Below are 26222 nucleotides of genomic sequence, written 5' to 3' on the forward strand. Positions count from 1 at the left end.
TGATTATTCTCAAGAGAAATTTATTTTCAAGTCCATTTTTGGTTCATTTTCTTTTAAACATGAAACTGCACAATTTTTTTGTAAAATAGCAATTTAACAAACACAATTCAATTGTTATTCTTCAATAACTGATAACTAATTAATATGTATGATTTCTACATCTTTTATATTCTATTAAATGCTAGTTTAAGATGAAATATTTTTAAAGCAGTGCTCACAACACACACTCTAGATAAATTTTCACACGAGAAAAGGAAGAAAAAATAAATTTCCTTTCTTGATTTTTGTTGGAAAATCTGTCCGGGATCGGAGAGAAAGCAGAATCACGAAGAGATGACTCCACTGTTATGTAGACTGAATATGATGAGTACGGGAAAATTCTCTCATATTGTTTCTCCTTCCTTTCTATCTTTTCTAATCTTTCTCAGGGTGCATGGCGTGTTTCGTTTGAAAACTCTTCCATAACTGATTAATTCACTGCTTTAATCTTTTGCTAAAATGTTATTTTTAAAATAATTAAAACGTATATTAAGAAAGAAATAAAAAAAAAAATGAAAAACTTCAATTAAAGCATCGCTCATGTAATTATAAAATGAATTAAGTATTGCATGCCGGAAATTCAAATTAATCTAATCTATATCATAAAAAGATAAATGTTTTTATTTGAAATTGATGAATTTTAAAACAAAATTTGCGAGAGAGAACGGAAATTTTTCATAGAATTTCCATTAAAACTTTAGAAATTGTTCATGACATTTTAACAAGGTGTGTCTGCGTATGCGCTGCTGTGGACCCTTCTCTTACTTCCATATTTTCTCTCATTCGCTCCCGCTTATATTTATTCTTATATTATTGACTATTTTTGAATGTTAAAATTTGTTAAAATTATGACATACCACAATTACTCACATTAAGCCAAAAATTTTTTGTTCTTAAAATTCCTTTTAAATTTTAATATTACTAGAATAATTTTGAAGCTACCTACTTACATCTTATTTTAAAATTTTAACGTAAACATAGTAATTTAGATTACAATTAGATTTTTATAAAGCTTAATTCAACATTAAACTATCTCGAACTCTATTCAAATGAATGAACATCAGAAAAAACTGATTTATTAAAGAAGAAAATTAACAATTGATAAATTATTTTTAAAAACTTAGTCCCTCGCCAGACATGAAGTAGAGAAAATTTTTGGTTAGTTAGGCTTCTACGCGAAAGCTTTTATGTTTGAAATGAAAATAAAGGTTTTTAGATTAGTAGAGATTCTTAAAACAAAGATCATTGTTCAGAGAATATTGTAAACCAGCAATATAGTATTTTAAAACACAAACAAGTAATATACTATACAGCAACAAGCAAGATTAATCTAGTAGATTTTAGATTTTCTACCTAAAAAAATAAAACTAGTGTTTAAATTTGGCTTTATTGCTTATAAGATTTTCGCATTTTATTTTGTTACTATAAAATGTCACTCATTTATATTAAATTGTTTTACGGGGTTTTACTTGAATTTATTTTTTAAGCATTCTAAATACAATCTTCTGCAAGCCATTTCATCTACTGGTCGATTATATGGTTTCCACACAGGCTCTCCAACAAAATATCTTTTTGCTTTGATGAAGTTCTAAAAAAGAATAAGTATTGATCACTTTTAAATCAGTGGTTCTCAAAAAATATTTTCTAGACTTAAAAGCGTTGCTTTTAAAAAATTTAATTTTTAGATCCGATAGAAAATTTAAATTATAAAAAGCCGTTAAATGATAAATTCTTTTAACGTTAACAAATTTATTAGGAAGTGATTGAAGAATACTGGATTTAATTTTCAAACCAATTACTGATCGCTGGATAGGGTTGAGTACTTTTGTAATTTTTTTACTTTCAATTTAAACTAAGTTAAATGATTCTTACCCGAGTATCCAAAGTAAAACGATGATAAATTCCCGCTGGAATGATAATAAGGTCACAAGCTTCAACTTGGATTCGAATCCACTCGTCCTTTGCACTTGAATAAAAAAAAGAAAAATTAATTAACATGTAATAAGTTCCTACTAGTGAATCAATTGGAACCTACTCTCTGACATCAAAGTATCCACTACCTTCTAGAACAAAACGAATTTCTTCATCTGTATGCAAATGTTCTTCATAAAAGATTTTTAGTTTGTTCTCGTAGTCGGGAAGACATTCTTTTGAACATACTATCTGTATTTTAAAAGAAGTTGTGTGTTTTTTTTTTTTTAATTTTGATTGTAAAATTTTTAAAGCAACAACTTTTTGTACCTCATCCTCATATGAATATCCTCTATCCTTCTTCAAAATATTTAATTCATCTTGCATTTTCGAACTTCTTAGATCAAACTTTTTTAATAAAAAAAAATATCAAAGATTAATTTTTATTGAGTGTGAGTTTATTTAAATGCTTCAATTGGTGTGAAAAAATGAAGCAATTATGTCAGTTTCGCAAACATTTTTAATCACGACACACCAAACTAGATTTTTAATTTAGATTTAGTGTGTCGCTATAACGTTGTACATAGTTTGAGTTGCACTGATTTATGTTGTAAGTGATAAGAATACAAAAGTTTTTTTACATACCTTAAAATATCTGACCCCAGTTAATTCAAACAACGTATTCAAATCAATATAAACGGGTGGATTACGATGATGCTCTAATCTTTGATCAGATTGAAGATCATCATCCATATACCATGCTCGAACCATTGCTTTTGTCAAACTTTTGTAATTTCAATTTTGAAAATAAAATATTTGAAACAGAAATGAATCAGTCGAATGCTCTCGAGTAAATGAGCTAATATTATATTAGTTTATTTTTTTGTGGTATGAGTGGATGAAAACAGAAAAAAATACAGGGCTGTATTAAGGCTTATACATATAGCATTTTATAAATATATATTGAGTTCAACTTTCAATCATAGTCATGAATTTCATTAATTTATTTAAATATCAATTCATAATTATTATTATAGTTCTATTAATAATTGTGTTTAGTTGCCATTAAACGTATTTGCTTCTTTTGTGGTTCACTATAATCTCTCTCATCACAGTTATCTTGTGTTTTTTCTGTTTGTGCACTAGACAAATCTTTCTTTGATGACATACCATAATTAAGTCGTGAACATCTCAAATTCTCTATTATCTCCCAATTCCTCTCGATTATAAAAAAACTATGCCGTTCGCCTTTAATTCTTTGATCTGTCAAAACGTCTATATTTTCGTTCTCGTCGTCGTGCTAAATAATGTAAATACAGGAAATTTTATTAGCTTTTTTACATAGTTTTTCTTTTAAAAACATCAGAATAATATTGATATTACCTGTTCTTGCTGAATTTTTGATCTCTTCATAAATTTCATTTCTAAGACTGTCTTTGATAACTTCCTTTTATTACTCATTTTGATTCCGTCCTATAATAATTTGTAATAAAATTAAAAAATTTATAAATTTCTTGTGCGATCAATTTCACATGCAAAATGTAAATAAACACAGAGCATGTCCATGAGAAAATGAAAAACAACCAAGAACTTATAATAAAGTAATAATTAATAATTAACTTTATTAATATGATGTAATATTTAGCACATAACAATAAATTTTAGCCGATATTAATGATTCAATCTAATTTATATTACGCTGAATTTACGTTTTAAGCCACTACGCGTTACTAAGCCACTGGCTTAGTAAAGAAATTTTACTCTGAAAAATTTTACCAAAATGCCATTAATTAAACTAGATAAAATAATTTAATTGTTTTTAAATGACATATTTGAACATTGACAATCCGTTAGGACTAGAAAAAATTATTAATTTTTAAGATTTCCATGAAAATTTTCGATTTTTCTTCATTTGTTTACATTTCTTTACTAACTTTTTTTTTTTGCGATTTTGAAAACTTTTATATTCCGATAAGCCACTGGCTTATAATGTAAATTCAGGATATAATGTAAATTCAGGATATAATCCTTGCAACTGATGTTTGACTGCGTGTGTGTGATGAAAGTACAGTTGTAGGATTACGAAATTCGGGCTGAATAATACGAGTTTATTCCAAATAATTCTTAAAGCGCATTAGTTGTAATCAATCTCCATTACTCTCTTCCTTATTTACGTTATAAATTAAAATTAAATATTTTTTTGTAGTTGTTTTTTTTTTTGTTCTTAGACTTAATTAGTTAGATTTGACTAAAATTCAGATTGAAATTCGAAATCATGCAGTTCTACATTAAACACGTGAGATATTTCTCCGAAATCAATTTGAAAAAAGTGAGCTATTTCTCACAAATACAAGCAACTGAAAAATTTTCATTGCTTAATATCTTTGAAAATATTTATATGATGATCAAATTTTGTTAATGTTTTATTTTTAATCAAAAGAAATAATAATTTAATCACTTGAGATTCTAAATGCCTAATTTTTCCATAAGTATTTAAAGAATTTTTTGTTTCAAAACATCAATGATATTTATTAAATTTTCCGGAAAAAAAATTGTGTAGGAACAGACAGTGGAGAAAATTTATGCAAGTAGAAAAAGTTTTAGTGCGAGAAGTGAGTTCGAACGGTTAACAATGAAAATATTTTGTCTCGTAGCTATCAAATAAAGGTGTAGTAAGGAATCGGGACTGTAGAAAAAATATTGATAATAGTTAAATTATAAGCATGATTAGCCAAAGTTCAATCTAAAATATTTGCAAAATTAATGTCGAAGCAATTATTTTTAAATAATCACTATTTGTAAAAGTCAAAAGAAAAACTTTGACATAAGAAGGAAAAAGTTTCGTAGTTCAGTGTTGAATAATTTCGCAAAAAAAGTCAGAAAAAAATTGGAGCGAAGTAAAAAACCACTTTTAATATTAATATTAATAATATCTGGAGATATTTTAGAGCTAATTCGAGGAAGCAGAAGAGGATATATATGCATATAAAAATGTAAGGATATAAAAAGGCATGAAAAAAATTCTTTTTTCAATCCAAAAATGAGAAAAAAAGGAAAAATAAAAATACAATAATAAAAAAAGGATTAAATTTTTCGTTGTATATAAACATATATATATTTTTATATAAAGAAAAAAATATGTGATTCGAGTGGCTCAATAAATTGGAATACCATAAAAAATAACATTTATGCTTGAAAATTCATGTGAGAAAAAATTTAAAACGAACTTAAAGTGAAAATGAATTTTCTTCTATATGAATAGAAAGTGATTTTGCGAAAAGTGTCGACACACAGTTAAATTGTAGATCGAAAAAGAAGAATCCTTCGTGCCATACATACGATATGTGTATCGTGAAATGCTTTAATATATTTTTCTTTCCATTTTTATAAAAAAAAAAAAAATGTACAATCTATCGACCAAAAAATGTATACATAAAAAATAAAAATCCGTCGCTGTAAATCCGAACTTGACGAGAAAACCGCGTAATTCAGATGAGAAAAGTTTCGCTATTTTTAAATCTTGTCTTTAATTGTATTTATTTTTTGGTTTCCATCATTTTTTTTTTAATTTAGCATATGTGTAATTCAAAATATAAAAAAATCGCATCGCTTATTCATGATTCTACTTATAGAGTCTATAGTAATACGATTGGCGCTTTTAGTGAATATTCTTACTTCTTTTTTTGTGTCACATTTTGAAAATAACATTCATAGACTTTTATCTAACTAAAAAACCTAAATATGTTTATTTATCTAATGCAAAAAGAAAAAAATCTCGTGCATAAATATGTCCATACATTAAAATATGTTTTTATCCGCTTTTGTGATTAGTTTTCGTAACTGGCATGTAACGAATTTTGGGGCAGGATTAAATGAAATTTTAAAATAAATAAAAGGTATTGAAATTTTTCCAAATTTATTACTTTGTCAGGAAAATTTCATTCTTCTTTATGCTAATACGACAAAATCTTCAGATCACTATTGTATTTTAACAAAGAAAAGTGCTGCCTAGACTGGAAAAATTGAATATAATTCAGAATTCAATTTCGTTCGTTTCAATTCACAGTATTTTGACTAAAAAAAATAGTTTCATTTCTTTCTTATTCGACTTATTCTGATGAATTGTTCTATATATAGAATTTATTTCAAGCATTCTGATAATGAAATCATCAACATGGAAAGACACAATGGTTCGTACAAAACATTTAATAGATAAAACGACAATTTTCCATCATCATTGTCATTTTCAATGACATTTTCTATATACTGTGGTTAATCCCGTATTTTTGTCCTGTAAATACTTTATCGTCTTTTCTGCATAAAAAAGCGGCAACGTTTGTAAACAGAAACTCTTTCTGTTAGCACATTTTCTCGTTCCAGCCTGTCAGTTTTTCTATTTTTTTCTTTTATCCTTTCTCTTCAAAGTAGCATATTCACTCTGACTTTAACAAAGATGTATCGGAAGGTTTACCTTGCTATTTTATTTGGAAGTATTAAAATTAAATTTTTAAAAAATTTCATAAAAACTCTGTGGCATTTTATATATACTTAAGAAAACAATTTCAGGTGTTTTCAAACTTCAGAACTTTAATATAGTTATTACCATATTACTAATTTAATTTTTTTAAATTTAATTTCATGATTTTGTAACTTGGCAAAAATGTTCAGACCTTCAGCTTTCTATACGTATTTTTTTCACATATTTTCTTCATTTGTCCGTTAAGAAACAGAAATAAATGGGGAGAAAAAGAGAATGTAATAAAGAAAAGTTATTCTTGCGTGAAATGTTAAATTCCCACGATTAATTAGAAATACACACTAAAATTATTCATTTTAACTTTTTCAACATTTTGTCTTCAAAATTTGCTTCATTCCTACCTCTTTCTAACTTCAGCTATTTTTGGTCGTGGAAATTTTGTTTTTATTTCATTAGATAAAGTGTATTAAAGAAAAGATCATAAGTAGTTTCCTTGAAATTTCAGAACTATTTAAAGCAGTTTATTAAAGTTTATTTACTATCCCGAAAAACACATCATGTTCATAAGGTCAATCCTATATCACGTATTAAGTTGATAATAGTAGAAAAAATGTCTAATTGTTCAAACATACAACTTCGCTCATACATATACACTTATTCTATTGATTTAGATTGGTAAAAAAAATTAGTTTATTCTTAAAATAAAAATAAATTTTACAAATGTAAATCTGCTAAAAATTTCACTTTGAATTTTAGATTATTTTCCTACTCAAACTCAAATTTTTTTTTTTATTAACACCATCTTATTTTTTTTTTTTTAAAAAAAAAAAATAGCTTTACAAAAAAATTAATGTTTTTGAAATTGAATTAGGTGCCGGTAGTATTAAAATCCCGTTTGGGTAGGCCTCATTAAGAATAAAGTTTAAACGTAAAGGTTCTTTTTGAAAGCTTCATTATTTGAGGATACAAAATTAATAACGTCATAAAAAATAATTTGTCATATTTTAGTTTAAACTACAATTTACTTTTTTTTTCAAACAAATTTTTTAAATTTAAATTATGTTATTATATTTTTCAGAAATTCTCTGTATATGTCTTCAAAAAAAGTTAGCCGAAAAAATAGAAAAAACGTATCCCACACATAAATATAAATATATTAGATGAACGAATAAAGAAAGACAAAATAACAGCATATGTGTTATAGAAAAAATGAGGGTGCTTTTAATGTTACTTTTTGTCTACATCCAAAGTTGTTATTGTGGAGGTAAGATATTTTTCTAAAATTTATCCTGAAGAAAGTTAAAGCTTTTTAGCGCATTTTTGAAACTTGTTTTCAAAAAGGTAGCTTAATAATGAACTTTGTTCGATCGTTCGGCTGGAACGCGAGATCTCGATAACCAGACATCGTAGAAAGCTCTGGTTTGTTTTAATAGCTTAAATCTATCGAGTTATTGGGTTATCGGTCATTTAAAAGTTTCAAATCAACGCATAAAAACTATAATTAATGATTTTTTGATTTCCACATAATTTGTAAACAACTTTTTGGGGGAAAATTTTGAAACTTGGAAAACCGTTAGAAAATTTGAATTTCAAAAAACCGTTACATCTTAATATACTATAATTAAAGAACGGATTTGAACTATAATGTATTCAGTTCAAAATGTGAACAACTTTTGGCTGGAAAATTTTAAAACTTGTATGAAAGGGAGGTTTCTTATACATTACTGGATCTTGTTTTGTGGGCCTGGAAGAAGCCTCGTTCTTACTGGATCTCGTTTTGTGGGTTGGAAAGTGGTCTGAATCTTTCTGGATCTTGTTTTTTTAGTCGGTTAACTGACTTAATAATCAATTACTGATCGCTGGGACAAAAATGCGCTCAAGTCCCTCGATCAATAACACGAGGACTTTTGTATTGTTTTATAATAAACTGGAATAAAACACAGAAAAATAATAAACTTGACCTCTTTCGTAAATTTCAATAATTTCTATTGTAAATATTGTAGATACAACGACACTGTTTATCAGTCGTGGTACTACGACGCATTTAAAATGTCCTATCGATACGAAAAACTGCGGTGAATTACACTCAGTCAAGTGGTTTAAAGGAATAGAACGAATTGGAGTTGCATCCGGTGATGGAAGCTTTACACAAGTAGAGGGTCCTGAGAAAGAAAGGTAAGAATTTGATAAATATTTATTATTACAATAACTTTTTGATTTTCTTTTATTTCATTCTAACATCTAAATAAAATATTTTTCAAAATAAATAGACTCCGCATAGAATTTAAAGCCGGCAAATCAGTACTTTTAGAAATCAAATCTGTGCGAATAGAAGATGAAGATTTGTATTCGTGTGAAATAACATATCTTGAGCCTATTGAAACGTGTGATGCATCAGATGAATACAAAATTAATTTGAGTGTTGTTGTATCTCCATCGATAGTGTCCATAATGCATAAAGATGGAACTATTATTAGAAATGGATCAACCATCGGACCGCTAAAAGAGGGACATCGTTTAGAAACAGTTTGTGTAGTGCATGGTGCTAGACCAAAACCCATAGTAGGATGGTATCGTAACGGTCGAAAGTTAACACATCAAATTTTAAGTTCTGATGAAAATTCCGGACTTCATGATGTTCAATCAAATTTATCACTAACATTATCACGTCATGAATTGGGTTCCATTCTCGAATGTCGTATATCAACAACACCAAATGAATCAATTTTATCAATGCAAATTTATATAGATTTAGAAGTAAGGCCGACAAAAATTCACCTAAGTGGCGTTAAATCACACGTTGTTGAAGGATCAAAAGTTCTTTTACAATGTCAAGTCGAAGGAGCAAGACCCGCTGCCAATATTTCGTGGTACAATTCTTCAAAGTTAATTGATGAATTGAATGAATTAACTACTATTAGCACCAACGCTGTAAGTAAATCAATTACTTAATTTAAAAACAAAAAAAACAGCATTTAATATTAAAATTAATTTTTTTATAACTTGTACAGCATCCCAAATCTGATGGAACTTATGAGACCGTCAGTCAAATGATCTTTACAGCAACAAGATTTGAAAATAATGCATTAATACGATGTGAGGCTGATAATGTAGTCATGCGAAATGAAATGGACAAACCATTACATGATACAATACCATTGGAAGTTTTATGTAAGTTTATATATATAAATACAAATATTTGTAAATTATGAGGATATTTTAAACCAATTTAATTCTAATTCCTAAACTTTTACGAAACAGACCCTCCGTTAGTTGTTGTCAAGCCGGACAATTTTACAGTAAACGAAACGGGAGAGTTTCTTTTGTTTTGTGAATACGATGCAAATCCAGTGTCATTGCAAAGCGTTAGATGGCTACAAAATCATACAGTACTTAATTTAAATCAAACACGATTTGATGGAGGTAACCCAGAACTGACAGCTTTACTTGTGAGGAATGCAACACGGGAAGATAGTGGAACTTATGTATGTGAATTATCAAATCAAGTAGGAACTGGAATGAGTGAGCGAGGGGTTATCGTTGATGTTCAATGTGAGTTTGCAAACGTAAAATGTGAACATGAATCCATACAATATGATTTTAAAAATATTTTTTTCCTTTCTACATTCATTTGGCTGCTGCATGTATAATGTATGACGATAAAGATAAACCAAGTGTATTGATTCGCTTCGAGCCACCGTCGCCAATAATTGAAAACGATCGTGTGAATGTAACTCTACATTGTGATGTTGTCGATGGAAATCCCCGTAAATTACTTAAAGTTCAGTGGATGATAAATGGCGATGTACTGACAGAATTACCCGAATGTAACGGTAAGAAAATAAATCTCGTGTTTTTGTGAAATTTTAATCAAATTAGTTATAATTTTAGCTTTATTTTTACGTTAGATCTTTTTTAATTTACTTAGCACATATATTACTTTTTTTTGTTTTGTTTTATAAAATAGATGATGCTTTTGAAGATGTTAATGATGACGACTCAACTGAAGATTATGATTCAAAGATACAAAAGAATCAAAACTATTTTTGCTTTATCGATCCAACGAAAATTCTTTTACAAAACGTGAATCGAGAATTCTTAGGTAACTACTCTTGTAGAGGTTATAATGCTGCTGGATGGGGACAAAAAAGTGAACAAAAACTTTTAAACATATATTACGAACCTGGAAACGCTAGTTTAACGGTATCCCCTCCGATACCTTTAAAACGGAAAAGTATGACACTTAGATGCTCTGTTGATGACAAAGGTAACCCTCCATCCACTCGTTTTCATTGGCTACGTGGTGAAGACCCTGTAAAGGATATTGTATCATCAGAATGGATCATTGATCCAGTTTCACTTCATAGTCGAAACAATTTTTCTTGTTATGCTATAAATGATGGCGGCAATGGAACGATGGCAACTATAAATGTAGAAGTTCAGGTTGCACCAACATTCATTAGCACACTTCCGCAATATAGTGGTTTCCTTTATTCAGAGCCAAAAATTATGCTTACATGCCGTATAGAGTGCGTTCCAAAATGTTCTATTTATTGGTTTTTAGACGGCGAAGAAATTTCTAATTTAAACGAACGATATTTTATAAACGAAACTTCTATAGCTGCTGATACTTCAACTGGTGATTTTGAAAGCGTTTTATCAGAACTAGTAAGATTTGAATGGTGTTAACTAATTTATAAAAATAATAATGTTTTATGTAAATTTTTTTCATATTAAGCATTTTAATATCTCAGCATGGCCAAATAAACGATTAGATATACTTAAAGATTCTGCAAATTACACATGCAGCTCATCAAACAATTCTGTTGGTCTAGGCGTTAGAAGTGTAACATCATTTGGAGTTGAATGTAATTTATTTTTTTATTAACAAATCAATACATGAATTTATTTTTGATGGCTATTCTTTATTAAATTTAAACTAACAAAATTATATTTTCTAACAACACTTATTACGTTACGCAAAAAAATGAATTTCTAGACCACCCCCTCCCCCTCTCGTTACAAAATGTCCATGCAAAAAAAATTTTGTTGTTTAGGCTGTTACAAAATCCGAACGTAATAAGTGAACGGCCCCATTACAAAATTCTGAAATATTTAATTTTGTTGAATCTGACCACTTCTGATTTTTTTCGATTTATAGATCCACCAGAAAATGTAACTGTATCACAACAAGAGGTTCAAGTTGTTGAAGGAAGGACACCACCACGAGTTTTATGCAGTGCATCAGCTCATCCTGGTAATTTTTTTTTTTTCGATTTTATTACATTATTCTATTGGTTGGTCATTATCTCAAAGGGTTTCAACATTTTCCAAAGTCATTTGGAAACTCAAATATATTGTATAACGATGTATATACATATGACTTTGTTGCTTTATAAATTTTTAAACGTTTTTCCTATTCAGTTTAAGTTGAAATAATTATTGAACAAAATCGTTTTTTCTTAAAGTATAGAGATAGTTTCATGCATAAAATATTTTCAATAATTTTAATTACATTAGCTTTGTATTCTTTTTTTCTTTCAGCTCCTAAATATCAATGGAAGCGTTTGGACACTAATGAAGTGTTTATTCGTAACTCACCTGTTTTAACATTCCCTAATGGCTTGAATCGAACGGACAAAGGCATTTACTCATGCATAGTTGAAAATAAACATGGCAGCAATGTCGCTAACATCACTATGAATATTTTATGTAAGTTTACTATGCGTAATTTTAACATACAAATGCTCGTATCATTCTATTGTGCATACTCTTTTTCCTCAATTATATTTATGTTCTCATCATATCTCTGCTTTTGCTCCATCATATTTATTAAAAAACACCAGAATGGCTTTATAAAAATAGTAAAATATAAAAAAAGATGTTACAAAATTTAAATTCAGTTCTTACTGAATTTTGCAATGCAATATAGAATTAAATAAGTTTTACTGTAAATTAATGAAATAAAGAGCCGTAAAATTTTTTCTTAATAATCGCCTATGGAACTGTATAGCTTTTCTGTACAACAATATATTTTACAACTATATAATTTTTATTGAGACTAACAAGAATATCCGTTTTTTCTTACAGATGCTCCTAATTGCACAATCACACGTAAAGAAGAAGATGGCGAAGACACATTGATTTGCGTAGCCGATGGCAATCCAGAAGACTATCAATATCTTTGGGAGTTTTCATCAGAAAATGAAACCGATGTAGATAAAGAACTCGACTATAAGAATAGAAACAAAAGATCGTATCTTATTTTGGGTGACGTACCACAAAAGCGAGTTTATATTTGTCGGGCAAATAACACTGTTGGTATTGGATCACATTGTGAAATAACGGTTGAAGGTAACTTCTTTTTTAATTTTAAAAAGGTACAATTTAGTATACATTTTATATTTTCCCAGGTCATTTGGTGTGGTGGAATAAGCTATGGTCCCTTGCACCGTATATCATAGTCTCTCTCGTTGTTATATGTCTCATTGCCGTAATTATTTTAATATGTATAATCATATGTATGTGCAGACGTCGTCGAAAACGATCAAGTAAAAGTAAGTTCCCCAAATAATATATTATTTTAGAAATTAATAGTTAAAAATTATTGCTAATTTACATATTATTCAACTATAATTTAATCTTAGGTATGGAAAAATCTCTTGTTGATAACAAACCAAACGATCCAAACGCTGAACCCTGCGAAAATTACGAAAATTTACCATTTCATGGTTTACAGAACCCTCCATCAAAGGTAAGAAACTTTAAATTTTTTTCCATTTAAAATTTATTTAATATGGATTTAACGGATATTAACATACATTAATAAATTTTATTCTGATATTCATTTAGTAATACGGAGTAATACATAGCTTAGAATAGACTTTCAATTAATTTGAATGCAATTGATTGTTTTTGTGTTGGCATGAAAAGAATTATCATTTATTGTATTTCATTTATTGATTTTCTTTTCGTATTTTTTTGGTAAACATCTGCTGAATACATGTTTTCATTTTTAATAACCGTTCCATAAATGTTATTTTTAAAGTCTTAATTTTTGCATCTATTATTTAAATTTTGAACAACTGTTAACTATTCATACTCTTCTGATTTTTTTTAAATTATCATTTAATGAATATGAAAGAAAAGACAAAATTACCTATATGATTTTCATATAATTACTTACAAAATGGTTATCTAAATTTTAAATTTTCCTCCTTAAATAAGTGTATTTCAAAGCTATTCTATGAACTTCTACAACTTAAATACCGATAAAATTATTAATGTAAAATAAAATCCTCATCCTTTTTAGGAGGTAGATTTTTTAATGCAAATAAATATAATACTTCTAAAATAAATATAGCGTAAGAGAGTGACACTAATCCGATTTATTCTGATTGTTTTCACAAATATTTTACTTTTCTTTTTGGAAAATTGTTTTTTTATTATTTTTTTAATTTTCTATTCTTATACATATGTTTTTCTTATGTTTTCTTATCTGTTTTTTTCTTTTTTGTTCTTATTTGTTCTTCTTTCTCAAATCTTTTTCATATTTGTCTTCCTCTTGTTGCTATTAAAAATTGTTCTTCAATGATATTTTTATGGCTTTTGCTTTAATGTTATGTGTAGGGGTTTCAATCCCGGGATCCCGCATCCCGGGATCCCGGGATCCCGGACGTTTTTCGGGTCCCGAAATCCCGGGATTGAAGAAGCTTCAATCCCGGGATTACGGGATTGAGAATTCATTTGATGTTGATACAAAAACTTCAAGTTTAAAGTCTAAAATTTTAAAAAAATTAAGAACCACACGTTTGAAAATCATGTCTAATAATATAATATAGTAATTTCATCACAATTTTTGAAGTTAAAGTTAAAAAAAATGAGGCTTTACAGTATCAAATAACAAAAATTGATTGAAACTTTTTTTAAAAATTCTTATTAAATTTTTAATATTTTGAAAGGCCAGAAATTAAATTTATTTGTTTGTAATTTCTTAAAATTCTGTTAAGGCGTACCAAAGATCTCAAATATTAAGGCAAATTCTGTGTTAATTATGCTTTCTTGATATCGGGATTTCCCGGGGAATCCCGAAAAATCCCGAGATCCCGAAATTTCTATTCCCGATCCCAAAAATCTATCGAAATTGGGATTTTGAGAAAGTATGATATTGACATCTTGATTTCGGCTTTGAAATCACAAATCTTGGCAATTTTTTTGTCATTAATTTGTTTTGTTGACTATTTAGAACACATTTTTGTGAACTGGAAATGATTTTTTTCATCCTCAAAATTTCTAATAAAACTATTAGTATTAAATTTGCACTTGAATTCGACTAAAAACTTGATATTTTTTTCATCATCCAATCCCGGGATTAATCCCGGGATCCCGGGATTGAGATTCCAAATCCCGTAATCCCGGGATTGTGATTTTGTCCCGGGATTGAAACCCCTAGTTATGTGTATTTTTGAGCTAATTAAATTTTCAAAGAAATTTAAAAAATTGAATAATATTCATTGATGAAATATAATATTTTCACAGATAGGCTCCTATTTATTCATACATATTCAATAAAAAATAATTGCTTTCAATTATAAACATATAACATTCCTGTTTTGTGTATATCTTACAAATCATAATTAAAAATTTGTGTATTTATATTGTACTAGCGAAATCTACTAAAACCATTTACATGCATCTCGATATTGTCTTCTACTAATTTCTAATTTAACTAATATATTTGTCTATGTTTCTTTGTTAATATGTGTTAATATGTGCAATATAATTTTCTTTTTTTGATGCATGAAGTTGTTATATATAATAAAGTAGTGTTATGAATCTGATTTAAATAACAATTTATCTAACAATGATTAATAATGATGAATGTTTATAAAATGTGTGTTTTTGTTTTCTTTTTTGTACTAGAATTTGCAGTTCAATTATTTAAAAGCACCAGCAAATAACCATCTAAATGTTAATTTAGTGCATCAACAGCAAGTAAAAACTCCATTTGTTAGTCATCCTCCTTATAGTGAACATTATTGTTATGAGAGTAGTGGCAACAATAATAACATACGAACTTATAATAGCTCAACGCCAACTAGTACTATTAGGAGTGTAAAAAATTACCGGAAACCACATCCACCAACTGGTGTCGTTTCTATGAATTCCAACTATAATATTATTAATATGAATACATCATCTAATACCAATACATTATCAAATAATACATCATATACTGCTACAAATCCATTAATAATGACAAATAATCTTGATAGTAATAAAAGTAAAAAAAATCACGCATACAAATTTAATAATAGCAATGTGAGCCAAAGTAATAATAATAATGATAATAATTCCAGTAACGTTAATGATAATAGCAATATTAGTTTTCATAATACAAAGCATCAAGGAAACGATGCAAATACAAATCTCAGTAGGAGATCGAGTCAACAGAGTACGAGTAGCAGTCATGAATGGATGACAACAGAGAAACCTCATTCATTATCACTCTGTATCAATCGTATTAATTTAAAGAAATCTAACAAGAGCTCTTCAAATAGCTCATCATCGAGTTCCGGTGCTCAATTTCAATCAATGCGATGCCGTAAACATCGCAACAGAAATCATTTTTTTAATACATCTACAAGCTCATCTTATCAAAGATATAAATTGACAAAATCATGTTCAAATGACACAGTCAATAGTAATGAGCAGCCGGATTTCATAGAGAAAAATCCACAAACCACATATAAATTTATTTAAAATGAATTTAATCGATAAAAATTAGATAGATCAAAATCAATACATATAAAGAAGAAATATTTACCTTTAAAGAAATCCTAGTTCACTTTTATACAATACTTCAAAAATTATATACTTAAATTCACTTTTTTAATATTTAATTATCATACTTCATGAAAACCCTTTCTCACGTTAGTTCTCGTTCCAAGTTCCTTAATAATTGTATTTTTAGCTTTTCTAACAGCTTAGTATTTGACTTATTATTTTGTTATTGAATAAGATTGAATTAAAATTTAATATAATTTATTGAAAGATTTCAACAGTTTTATCCTTTAAGAACTTGAATGTGATATGCTTATTTTAATTTATATGATAATCTAAATTGTTTATGATATTAAAAAATGAAATAATAATAACTAATAACTAAAATTTTATAGATTCTTTTATTGTTTTTGATATAATATAAATTTCATATTGAAATGAAACAGACAAAACATGAAATCATTTTCAAGGGAATTTGAATTGATTTTGATTTCCTAAAACATTTTTTTTTTCTAATTAATGGCAACGTTTTTCTTTGCTAATAAAAAATTTTTTTTAAGTAAATCTGTCCAAAAAATTCACGGCCTATTTCACTAAAGTGGATTATACTCATTTTCGGATAATCCACTATGGTTTTTTAGAAATATCTTAAAAATTTTGAGATTTTTTGAAGATATTTTTTGTAATTTTCGTAGAGCGTACTTAAACCAATATTTTCGTGCATTTGGAATTTTAGATTCTACATTATTGACAAATTTATAGCAAATGATTCTGGTAAATCTATTAGATTGAAAAAATTGAATAATAAATGCATCTAAAATCAAAATATATAGAATTATCACGGCCGGGTCACATTATTAAAAACTGAAAACAAAAACAATTCAACTCTTAAAATGTTAGAGATATTTCCAAAAAACTGAAGAATCGGATTATCCGAAAATGAAGATATTCCACTTTAGTGAAATCGGCCGTCAAATTTTGAGTTTTTTTACTCAATTTAAAGGCCTCTTTTTTTAAATTATTTCTTTTAATATTTATAAAGTTTTTAAATCATACATGAATCAAAAATTAAAGTTTAAAATTTATTTTATTCTTTGTTCTTGATTTATATGACTAAAAATATTTTCATCGCACTTTATGAAAAAATGGTTAATAGTTTTAATACAAAGAGTCCATCCATTTACTTATTTAATCTTTATTACTTTCAATACTCTAATATTTATTAAAGTTCTTATATAGAGTTAAAAATATTTAAACTGCGAAGAATTTTAAATTATTGTTTTGCCATAATACTGTTTAGTAAGATTTCAATGAAAATGTGTTAGTGATTGAATATTTACTTATGCAACTGATGGTTCATTGAGCTAATGAGAATTTTAAATGAGGTATTTAAATATAATTTTTCATTTTAAATTTTAAGAATGAGCAAAGTTAAATTAAATGCAGATTTTCTTTTATAAATGATGTAAATTATGAATTCATTTTTATGTTTTTAAAGTTAGTGAGATCATTTCACCGCCGACATCCTACTTATGTGAAGATGTTCGTGTGTTTCTTCTAGTGTTTTTTGAGGAGGCATTTTAAGTTTTTTCATCTCAAAAGTTCTGTGACAGATTGTGTACTTGAATTAAAAAGATAAAAACTAGATTCTTTATAAAGCAATCTATGTTTCATGTTTCAGAATTGTGAACCATATATGTCTGAAAGCCAATTGATTTAGGAGTATTCATAAATAAACATAAAAAAAAATAATCTAGTAAAATATGTTTTCCGATTTTCTTTGTTTAGGTACTTCTTATTTAATATAATTCCTTCTTAAGTTTGCAGTTTTATTAGATAAAATTTTCCATTTCAATAATTTTTCGTTGAAACTATAAAACTGATTTATTATTTTTCAAACGAAAAAATTTTTTGTCATCTGAAAATTTTCAGAATATGCTAATCTAGATAAAGTTTGATAAAGGACCATTATATGAATATTATTCTAGCTTTATACCTTTTTTTAGCATATTAATGCTTTATCAATTTAATCATCGTTTTAATTCAAGGCTAAACAGACAATTAAAAAAAAATTAATGCTATTTGTTTATTGTAATTATAATGATACGATCTCAATTATGTAACCGTTTTAATGTTTTTGTAAATACATTTTAACAATCTTCATAAAAAAAAATTCCATTCTTATTTGACATAAATAATGGTAAAAATCTCAACTCCTTAAAAAGAGTAAGTAAAATTAACTACGGGTTATAATTTTTTTTTTTTGAAAAACAATTTCCAAAAAAGGCTATGAATCAGTTTTTGATCTATTCTGAAGACAGATCAAACAACAATTTATTTGAAAATTCTCTTATCTTAAAATTCTTCATTATTCCGATTTGATCCTGAATTACAAAAACTATTCAATTATTTTATTTAATTTCAATTTAAACTATCTCCTTTATAATGATGTGAACACATGTAACATTAAGATTTATTTATAATAGTTTGAAACAAATGAATTTTTTAGGAAAAGATCAAAGTTTAAGATGAAATTTATCGTGATTTTAGATAAGTAATGCATATTTAAATCAATTATTTTTATTAATTTTTGATGACTTTTTTTTATAAAACTACTTATCTGGATCAAAAATAGTTTTAACAAAAAATTAAAAGTCTAAAAGTTGTATATTTTAATTTTATAAACACCAAATTATTAAAGGTAATTGTGAGTTATTCTATATTTTAAATTCATCAATTAACATGCGATTTTCAAGTTCTAATCACTGTAAGTTTTAAAAACAAAAGAATATACTTTTATAAAAGTAAAAAGATTTGACAATTGATAGCATTTTATTAAAATTAAAAAACAGATTTAAGTATTTAAAGCAACAAGATAATTACTATACTACGGTTAAGATTTGATGAAGTGTCAAGTTTGACAACGTCTTTTCTTAATTGCAATGAAAACGTAAGTCGTTATAAAATGCAACTTGATAAATAAATCAAAATGGGGTTTTCGATTCATCATGAAATAAAATCCATGTGTATGACACTAACATTTGTGTTTGAACTAATGATGAAGATTTAACTATTACATTGTATATAAATGTTCAAATTGTTTTAAACTTTTTACAATCATTGAAATAAAATTAAAATTATAAATCCTAACATTCTATCTAAAAATCCTTTTATTCACACATTTTATTATGTTAAAAGCTTTGCCTTACTTTTGTTGCCGAAATTGTACTTTTTTTCTTATTTACAAAATATGTCAGCTCACAGTTATTTAATGTAAATGTTTCAGGACATTTCAAATTATAAAAATAAAATACGTATTTAACACAAAGTTTTTATCATTTAATTGAGCTAAAAATGAAAAGATTATGTTGCTTTACTGCGAAAATTAAAAAAGTCTCTTGTGGTACAGTTAAAACCTACCAAGTAACGATATCAAACAGATAAGCATATTCACATAACTTTTTATAAATTCATTCCTGACAGCCCACCAGGGGATATTAATAGGAGAAATTAGAACTATATTTTTCTGACTTATTTTATCATCAGATAAAATATAATAAATGATCGCAATCAAATTATTTCAATAAATTTAACAAAAAAATTGAACAAATTATAATTTTTTTAAAGAAACATGAAGAAAGAAACAAAATGTGATTAAATAATATTTCAATCTTTTACACACCCATCGCCTGTGAAATAGTTTGCTAAAAAATATTTGTAGCATGTAATAGATCTATAGTGATCATTGGATTAGAAGTAAGAAAGGAAAACAAAATAAACAATAGCATGTTTCTGGTTAACATGTTTGACAAATTTGAAATTGCCTAATTAAACTACTTTTTAACTAAAAATAGTTTGCATTTAAATTCATCTTCAACATGTTCCTTAGATACCTTGAATATTAGCTTGTAAGTTTTTGTTGGGAAAATAAATTATTTACTTTTTTAATCCTCGTTAGTAGTTTAAAAAAATGAAACTAAAATTTTGCATCCCTTTTCTTTCTTTTTATTCCTAATGCTAATAATTTAGACTCATCCTACATCATCCGGTCAAATGATATGATTACAAATAACAAATTGAAACAATAATCAATCTAGTTGTACCTACTATATTCACTGCAATAAGTCGGCATAACGATATCTATCCAATAAGAAATTATATAATTTATTTTACATCTTTAAAATCCATTTTTCTAACTTATGTTTTGTAACTCATGCCAAAGAAGTGGCTTCTATTTGTTGTTAGTCACGCTGATATCGAATTGAAAAAAGGACACATGAATTTAAAGGCAAACAAAATAGTTATTTGGCTTATTATTAATCCTTAAATTTTGCTCCAGCTTTTGCTTTAACACCAAAACAGAAATATGTAATTTTGTTTCAAATAAATTTTTATAAAAGACATGCATCAAAAAATTCTCTTTAACAAATTTAACAAACAAACAACTTGTTTTCATAATTCCTCTAATTGAGAGTATAAAAAATGGAGGGTTCTTTTATCTAAGGTATGTGATGTGTTTTACGTATTTTGCAAAATAGTTAGATTTAAAATATTTGCAAAAAAAAACTATTTCGTTAGTTAAAAGACGTTAAAAAATTGAATCGATATTTATTTTTAAACATTAATGTTGAAACTCGAGTTCATTAAATAATTTTCCTTCATTTTATTTTTAATTTTTCGAAGTAATGTATGTATGGCATTATTTAAATGGTTTAAGGGTTTTCATTTTCCATAAATACCACAATCATATTAATTTTTCCTTATTTACAAAATGTTGTAAAAAAATTAAAAGAACCTTTTGTTTAAGAATTAATAATCATGAATAGATCGTGGCACAAACCATGAAAAGACAGGTTAAAGTTAAAAGTTTTGTGATGCTCAGGAAAATTTTAATGCTTTTTTCAAAATTTAGAAAAATCTTTTGAAGTCGATAAATTGTAAATCATTTATTAATACTTTTTTTTTCTTTTCTGTATTATATACTTTTTACAGCCTGATGAAAGCTTATATAATAAACGAAGTGATACATACATTTATTAACTCTCGGAACATACATCTATTTCTTCTTAATTTATTTCTCAAAACTATGAAAAATAAAATTGAAGGTTAAGAAAAATAAAGAAAACAATTATCGACGATTGAGGAAAATTTTGATTTTAAGAAAAAGGTGGAAATTGCGAAAAAACACAGGAGGAAAACAACCCAGTGGAATGGTAGTTCCACGATAAATAGTTCATTATGAAATGATTTTTTTTTCGTTGTCAGAAATTCGTGAGAAATCTTTTTCATTGATTTTAAGATTCCATCAAGACATTTTCTGTCGTTAGTGTAATATTCGTTATTTATGTTATTTATCTTCTTTGAGATGCATAAAATATTATACCTATAATAAAGTAAAAACATGTCTAATTGAATAATCCTTTTTAAATGTATGCAACTTACTCAGTCCTTTTATTTTAATTTAAAAATATAGTTTACTCGTTATATCTCTTTTAAATTACTGACTATTGACTCTATTCAAATGAAGATAGAGAAGAAAAAAATGTAATAACTAATTAGAATTCTTTATGAGATTTAAAACATGTGGAAAAAAAAGATTAAAGAAAATCAATAAAAAAAATTTTTTAAATGTTTTGTTAGCACACATACTACGAATTTATTAATTTTTTAACATCTGATTCCTTACTAATATTTTTAAAAAATCAGTCGCATTACTAGGTTTTAGATTAGACCAAAATATTTATTTACTATCTACTCTTAAATAAAACATTCCTCAGAGTGTCTATTAAAATAACGAATTTCAATAATTCAAAACTTCTTTTTTCCGAACATATCATTCATACCTACCCTGAATTTACGTTATAAGCCACTACCAGTTACTAAGCAACTGGATTAGTAAAAAAATTTGACTCAGGAAAAATTTTGTATCCGTTAATAAGCCACTACCAAAAAGTCATTAATTAAACTAGATAAAATAAATTTTCCGATTTTAAATGACATATTCGGATATAAACAATCAGTAAGGACTAGGAAAACTTAATAATTTTTAAGATTTCCATGAAAATTTTCGTTTTTTCTTCATTTGTTTACATTTGTTACTAAGCCATTACTCGTTATTAAGCCTTTTTTGCGATTTTGAAAACTTTTTTCTTCCGATAAGCCACTGGCTTATAATGTAAATTCAGGTTATATGTGGTCATACGAAAAAGTAACCGTTAAATTTTTGAAAATTGCCAACACTATTATGTGTATTTTACACGGAGAACAATGGAAAATTGTGATAGTGTTAGTTTTGTTTGGGGCGAAGTTTGTCTGCATGACCACATATATAAATATTGAATTAAAATTTAAAAAATAATTTTTTAAAATTCTTTTATGTTTCAATAACTTGCAAATGCCAAAGCTTGATGTTCTCAAACCGCTATACTGTTCTTTTTAATCCAACATGTCAAAAAAAACAGAAATTCTTCCCATACAATTAATAAATGTCTAGATTATGAGAAAAAAAAAACTTTCATTTAACATAGGTAAGACATTATTACCATAATAATTAAATGAGTTTAACACCTGAGCTTTAAAGTTCTGTTTTTCTAATAAAAATTTGACTTTCGACAATCCTAAATTGATTATGTTACTAACTTTTGTAGTAATCATATTTTTGTGATTCCTTATGAGTTGTCCGAAAAAGTTTTTTCTTGTGTGTTTATGTTAATTAAAAAATAACTAGTGATCACTATGTATTAAACTATTATCGCTAATTACAATAGAAATTCTGAAAATATATTTTTTTAAAGTTATAATTTTACTTTGTGAGTGGCTGGGTGACTGGTTCTTATCGAGTTACTTCGTTTATCAATTTGTTTGTGGTAGTTTCTTATAGGGGTTCGAATGACGGATATCCGTACCGTCCGTTACCGGTAATATCCATTACCGTTACCGTTCATTTATATGGATTATCCATCGGTAACAGATTTTTAATGAATTTTTCAAAAATTCAAATATTAAGACTGCAGTTTATTTTTTTGTTTAGGGTAAAAACTTTATTTTTAGACATTTTTCATTTTTGAAAACTTTTAATGTGGATATTTCCAAAAGAATTTTTAGACTTGTCAATTCCAAGATATATAAATATCAAAGTTAAATGTAATTTTTGGTCACATCTAAAAATCAAGAAGAAGAAGTGCTTTATTTATTTGAAAAGGTAATATCAGGAATGATAGAGGGATGAGAAAGGTAACTTTTCAGGTACTTATTGGGTCATGAAAAACTAGTTATTTAGCGCAAACGGCAGAATCGAAAACTGACCAAATTTAGGTCATTTTTAAACGCTTTTTTCAAATTTTAATTTGCACGAAGTCCAATAGTCAAATTTGCATTTGCAAAAAATCTTACTTATGGATGTTTTAAAACTCTTCTATACAAGCCATCCTCAAAAAACGATTATAAATGGCTTTTTTTTAAAATGACCAAAAAAAAGTGACCAAAAAAAAGTTTTTTTTCCCTAAATATTCGGATATATATAGTCGGAATATACGGATATTACCGGTAATTACCGGTAAATATCCGTTACCGTCAAATCCCGATTACCGGTAATTTTCGGACCTCTAGTTTCTTACAACCTAAATCTAAAGCTAAATTATATAATTAATGATTTATTATTTTAATTTTTCAATACAAAAACCACTCGGAAAAAAAATATCACCGATAATTAGGGTAATTTCAAACAATTTTTTAGTTCGTTTTTCGCTAAAAATTTTTTTGCAATGTTAAAATTAAAATTTTTTAAATGGGCTTAGAAGTGAAATGAATTTTATTTTGTAATTAGGAAAAGCAACTTGGTTCAATACAGTAACTTTACTATAGTTTGCATATATGCATTACCGATTGCATAGTTATTTTTAATCAATTAATGCTTTTAATTCTTATCATTTGCATTTTAAGCCTATGCTTAAACTTAAAACTTATATATAAGTTTATTATCACAATAATAATAACTATTATAAAATAAGTAAAGTAATATTAATTTTTTTCTTCTTAAATATGCACACTCCTTTTCTGACAATTCATGAAATGTGTTGAAAAATCAGTCTCTAAAGGCTTCAGATTTCGATGATGGTGAACTTGATGGTGTAGTGTATGCAGATTTAGATGATGAAAACTATGGCCCAATCAACTATAAACAAGCATCTGTGTATCAATATATTAAATTTAAAAGAAATAATCAGAAGTAATGGTAATTATAATCTAAAAGCATGTTTAGAGGCTTGAGCATGGCGCAAAAGTTCGCCAATGGTTATATCTTCTCTATTTGTTGAAAAATTAATTTAATAATACCTAATTAAAGGAAAATAAACACTGTCAATTATGTCTAAAAAAACACAAGTTGATAATAAAATGTTCTATTAACAATTTCAGGAACGTATTTATTTTGTCAGGAATATATCTACTATTTATAATAATTTTTAGCTCATTTTGAAATTTTTTCAAAAAGGTAGCTTAATAACTCACTTGGTATATTTGTTCGGTCGGCTGTTGATAAAACCTTTTAAACTAGACATCGTAGAGAGCTCGGAATGGTTTTAAAATATCAGTTTCATAAAGTTATTGCGGCGCCGGGCATTTAAAAGTTTCAAAATAACGCATAAATAATATATTTAAGGATATTTCCACCGATAAAATTTTCCAAAAATTTTGACTTTGAATTAATATTTCTCTTAACTAAAGAAATTTACATTTCTTGTGATGATACAAGCTTATGTAAAACGTTGAGATCTATTATTCTGTCTAATTCTTAGGTGTTGTTTTGGCTTAATTAGCTTTAAATTAACATAAAAGATTAAAATTGGAAACAAAATGGTAAATTTGAGTGATTTTAAGTGAAATTTCACGAAAAAAAATTTTTGAATTTTTTTCATATTTTTTGAAAATTTGTAAGATTTTCTTATATTTCTTTAGGTTTTTAGTATGCAAAAGATCCCTTATACAAAAGACCCGCGAATACTGATCTAATATAGGTCTGTAAAGATCCCTTATTCATAAGACCCGCGAATACTGATCTAATACAGGACTGTAAAGATCCATTATCGCCTATCTAAACTTCACCGTACTTATCATGTTATTTTCTTTTGTTTATAACTTTAGCCACTTAAACATTCCTATAACACTCTAATTAAACTTAAAATTGAAATTTTATGCAATTTTTTTCAAACCAACGCTAATCCGCAAAACCATACTGAATTTCGACTTCGATTTTTGATGTAATTATAGCTTTATCAGGAAAATTGATGACAACGAAATCATTATTTAGCTAAAAAAAGATAATTCTAGTTTTTTTGACATTATTTGATTTGCTAAAGTTTAAAATTTTAACAAATCAAATTTTCTAAAAACGACAACATTAGAGACAGGAATAAACGGAATTCAATCAATCTGTGGAAATATCCTTAACTAAAATATTATAAGCTTTTACTTGTAATTTAGCTATTTTAAGTAAATTAGAATAGTTTTCTGGTGCTTAAATTTTACATAGTGATGAAGCTTACGAGATTAAATTTTACGTGTGGTGAACGTATCGAAAAAAATGATTTTTTTCATCAAATATTATTTTTCATACATTTTAGTCTCTGCCTGGAAGTGACCTAAATCTTACTGGATCTTGTATTTTAGGTCTGAAAGTGATCTGGATCATACTGGATCTTATTTTTTAGGTCTGGAAGTGACTTGAATCCTACTGAATCTCGTTTTGCAGGTTGGGAAGTGGCCTGGATCCTACTGGATTTTGTCTTGTGGGCCGAAAAGTGAACTGGAATCCTACTGGATCTTGTTTTTTAGGCCAGAAAGTGAACTAGATCCTACTGATTTTTTTTTTTTCCTTATTACGTTCACTTATTACGTTACGCAAAAAAAAAAAAAACGAATTTCTAGATCCCCCTTCCCCCCTCGTTACAAAATGTCAAAAAAATCAAAAATTTTTTTTTTGTTTAAGCTGGTTTAAGCTATTACAAAATCGTAG

At 26.9% G+C, this 26222-nt stretch overlaps 2 protein-coding genes across 5 annotated transcripts; one reads left to right on the plus strand and one right to left on the minus strand.

The window, feature by feature from the left end:
- Positions 1-1418: 1418 nt before the first annotated feature.
- On the minus strand, positions 1419-2815 carry Adi1 (acireductone dioxygenase 1). Its single transcript, XM_070653162.1, has 5 exons — positions 2596-2815; positions 2281-2358; positions 2075-2202; positions 1912-2005; positions 1419-1627 (listed from the first exon to the last, which is right to left on the minus strand). The coding sequence occupies exons 1-5, from the start codon at positions 2719-2721 to the stop codon at positions 1505-1507; spliced, it is 549 nt and encodes a 182-aa protein (XP_070509263.1). The 5' UTR covers positions 2722-2815; the 3' UTR covers positions 1419-1504.
- Positions 2816-4489: 1674 nt separating this feature from the next.
- nrm (neuromusculin) lies at positions 4490-24624 on the plus strand. Of its 4 annotated transcripts, none has more exons than XM_070653279.1 (15): positions 4490-4617; positions 7506-7691; positions 8431-8602; positions 8698-9358; positions 9439-9598; positions 9689-9979; positions 10093-10260; positions 10395-11095; positions 11166-11295; positions 11589-11684; positions 11972-12139; positions 12518-12781; positions 12841-12984; positions 13075-13181; positions 15350-16277. In XM_070653279.1, exons 2-15 carry the CDS (start codon positions 7637-7639, stop codon positions 16187-16189), a joined length of 3957 nt encoding a protein of 1318 aa, XP_070509380.1. In that variant the 5' UTR covers positions 4490-4617; positions 7506-7636; the 3' UTR covers positions 16190-16277. The 4 variants fall into 4 exon arrangements, with proteins under 4 accessions (XP_070509380.1, XP_070509379.1, XP_070509381.1 ...); XM_070653278.1 differs by having other exon boundaries at positions 4539-4943; XM_070653280.1 differs by lacking the exon at positions 15350-16277 and adding an exon at positions 24298-24624 and having other exon boundaries at positions 4541-4943.
- Positions 24625-26222: the final 1598 nt, after the last annotated feature.

The sequence above is a fragment of the Chironomus tepperi genome, unplaced genomic scaffold (assembly GCF_022539635.2).
Source record: "Chironomus tepperi strain 1889 unplaced genomic scaffold, CSIRO-AGI_Ctep_v1 contig_67, whole genome shotgun sequence".
In the NCBI taxonomy this organism is placed as follows: Eukaryota; Metazoa; Arthropoda; class Insecta; order Diptera; family Chironomidae; genus Chironomus; species Chironomus tepperi.

What these genes read in the sequence shown, in the direction of transcription:
- Adi1 (XM_070653162.1), bottom strand. Translation starts at nt 2,721, where the DNA reads ATGGTTCGAGCATGGTATATGGATGATGATCTTCAATCTGATCAAAGA. An exon ending in GATATTCATATGAGGATGAG is followed by an intron (nt 2,203 to 2,280) that starts GTACAAAAAGTT and finishes TTTAAAATACAG; the next exon opens with ATAGTATGTTCAAAAGAATG. An exon ending in GGATACTTTGATGTCAGAGA is followed by an intron (nt 2,006 to 2,074) that starts GTAGGTTCCAAT and finishes TTTTTATTCAAG; the next exon opens with TGCAAAGGACGAGTGGATTC.
- nrm (XM_070653279.1), top strand. Translation starts at nt 7,637, where the DNA reads ATGAGGGTGCTTTTAATGTTACTTTTTGTCTACATCCAAAGTTGTTAT. An exon ending in CCAAAGTTGTTATTGTGGAG is followed by an intron (nt 7,692 to 8,430) that starts GTAAGATATTTT and finishes TAAATATTGTAG; the next exon opens with ATACAACGACACTGTTTATC. An exon ending in AACATCATTTGGAGTTGAAT is followed by an intron (nt 11,296 to 11,588) that starts GTAATTTATTTT and finishes TTCGATTTATAG; the next exon opens with ATCCACCAGAAAATGTAACT.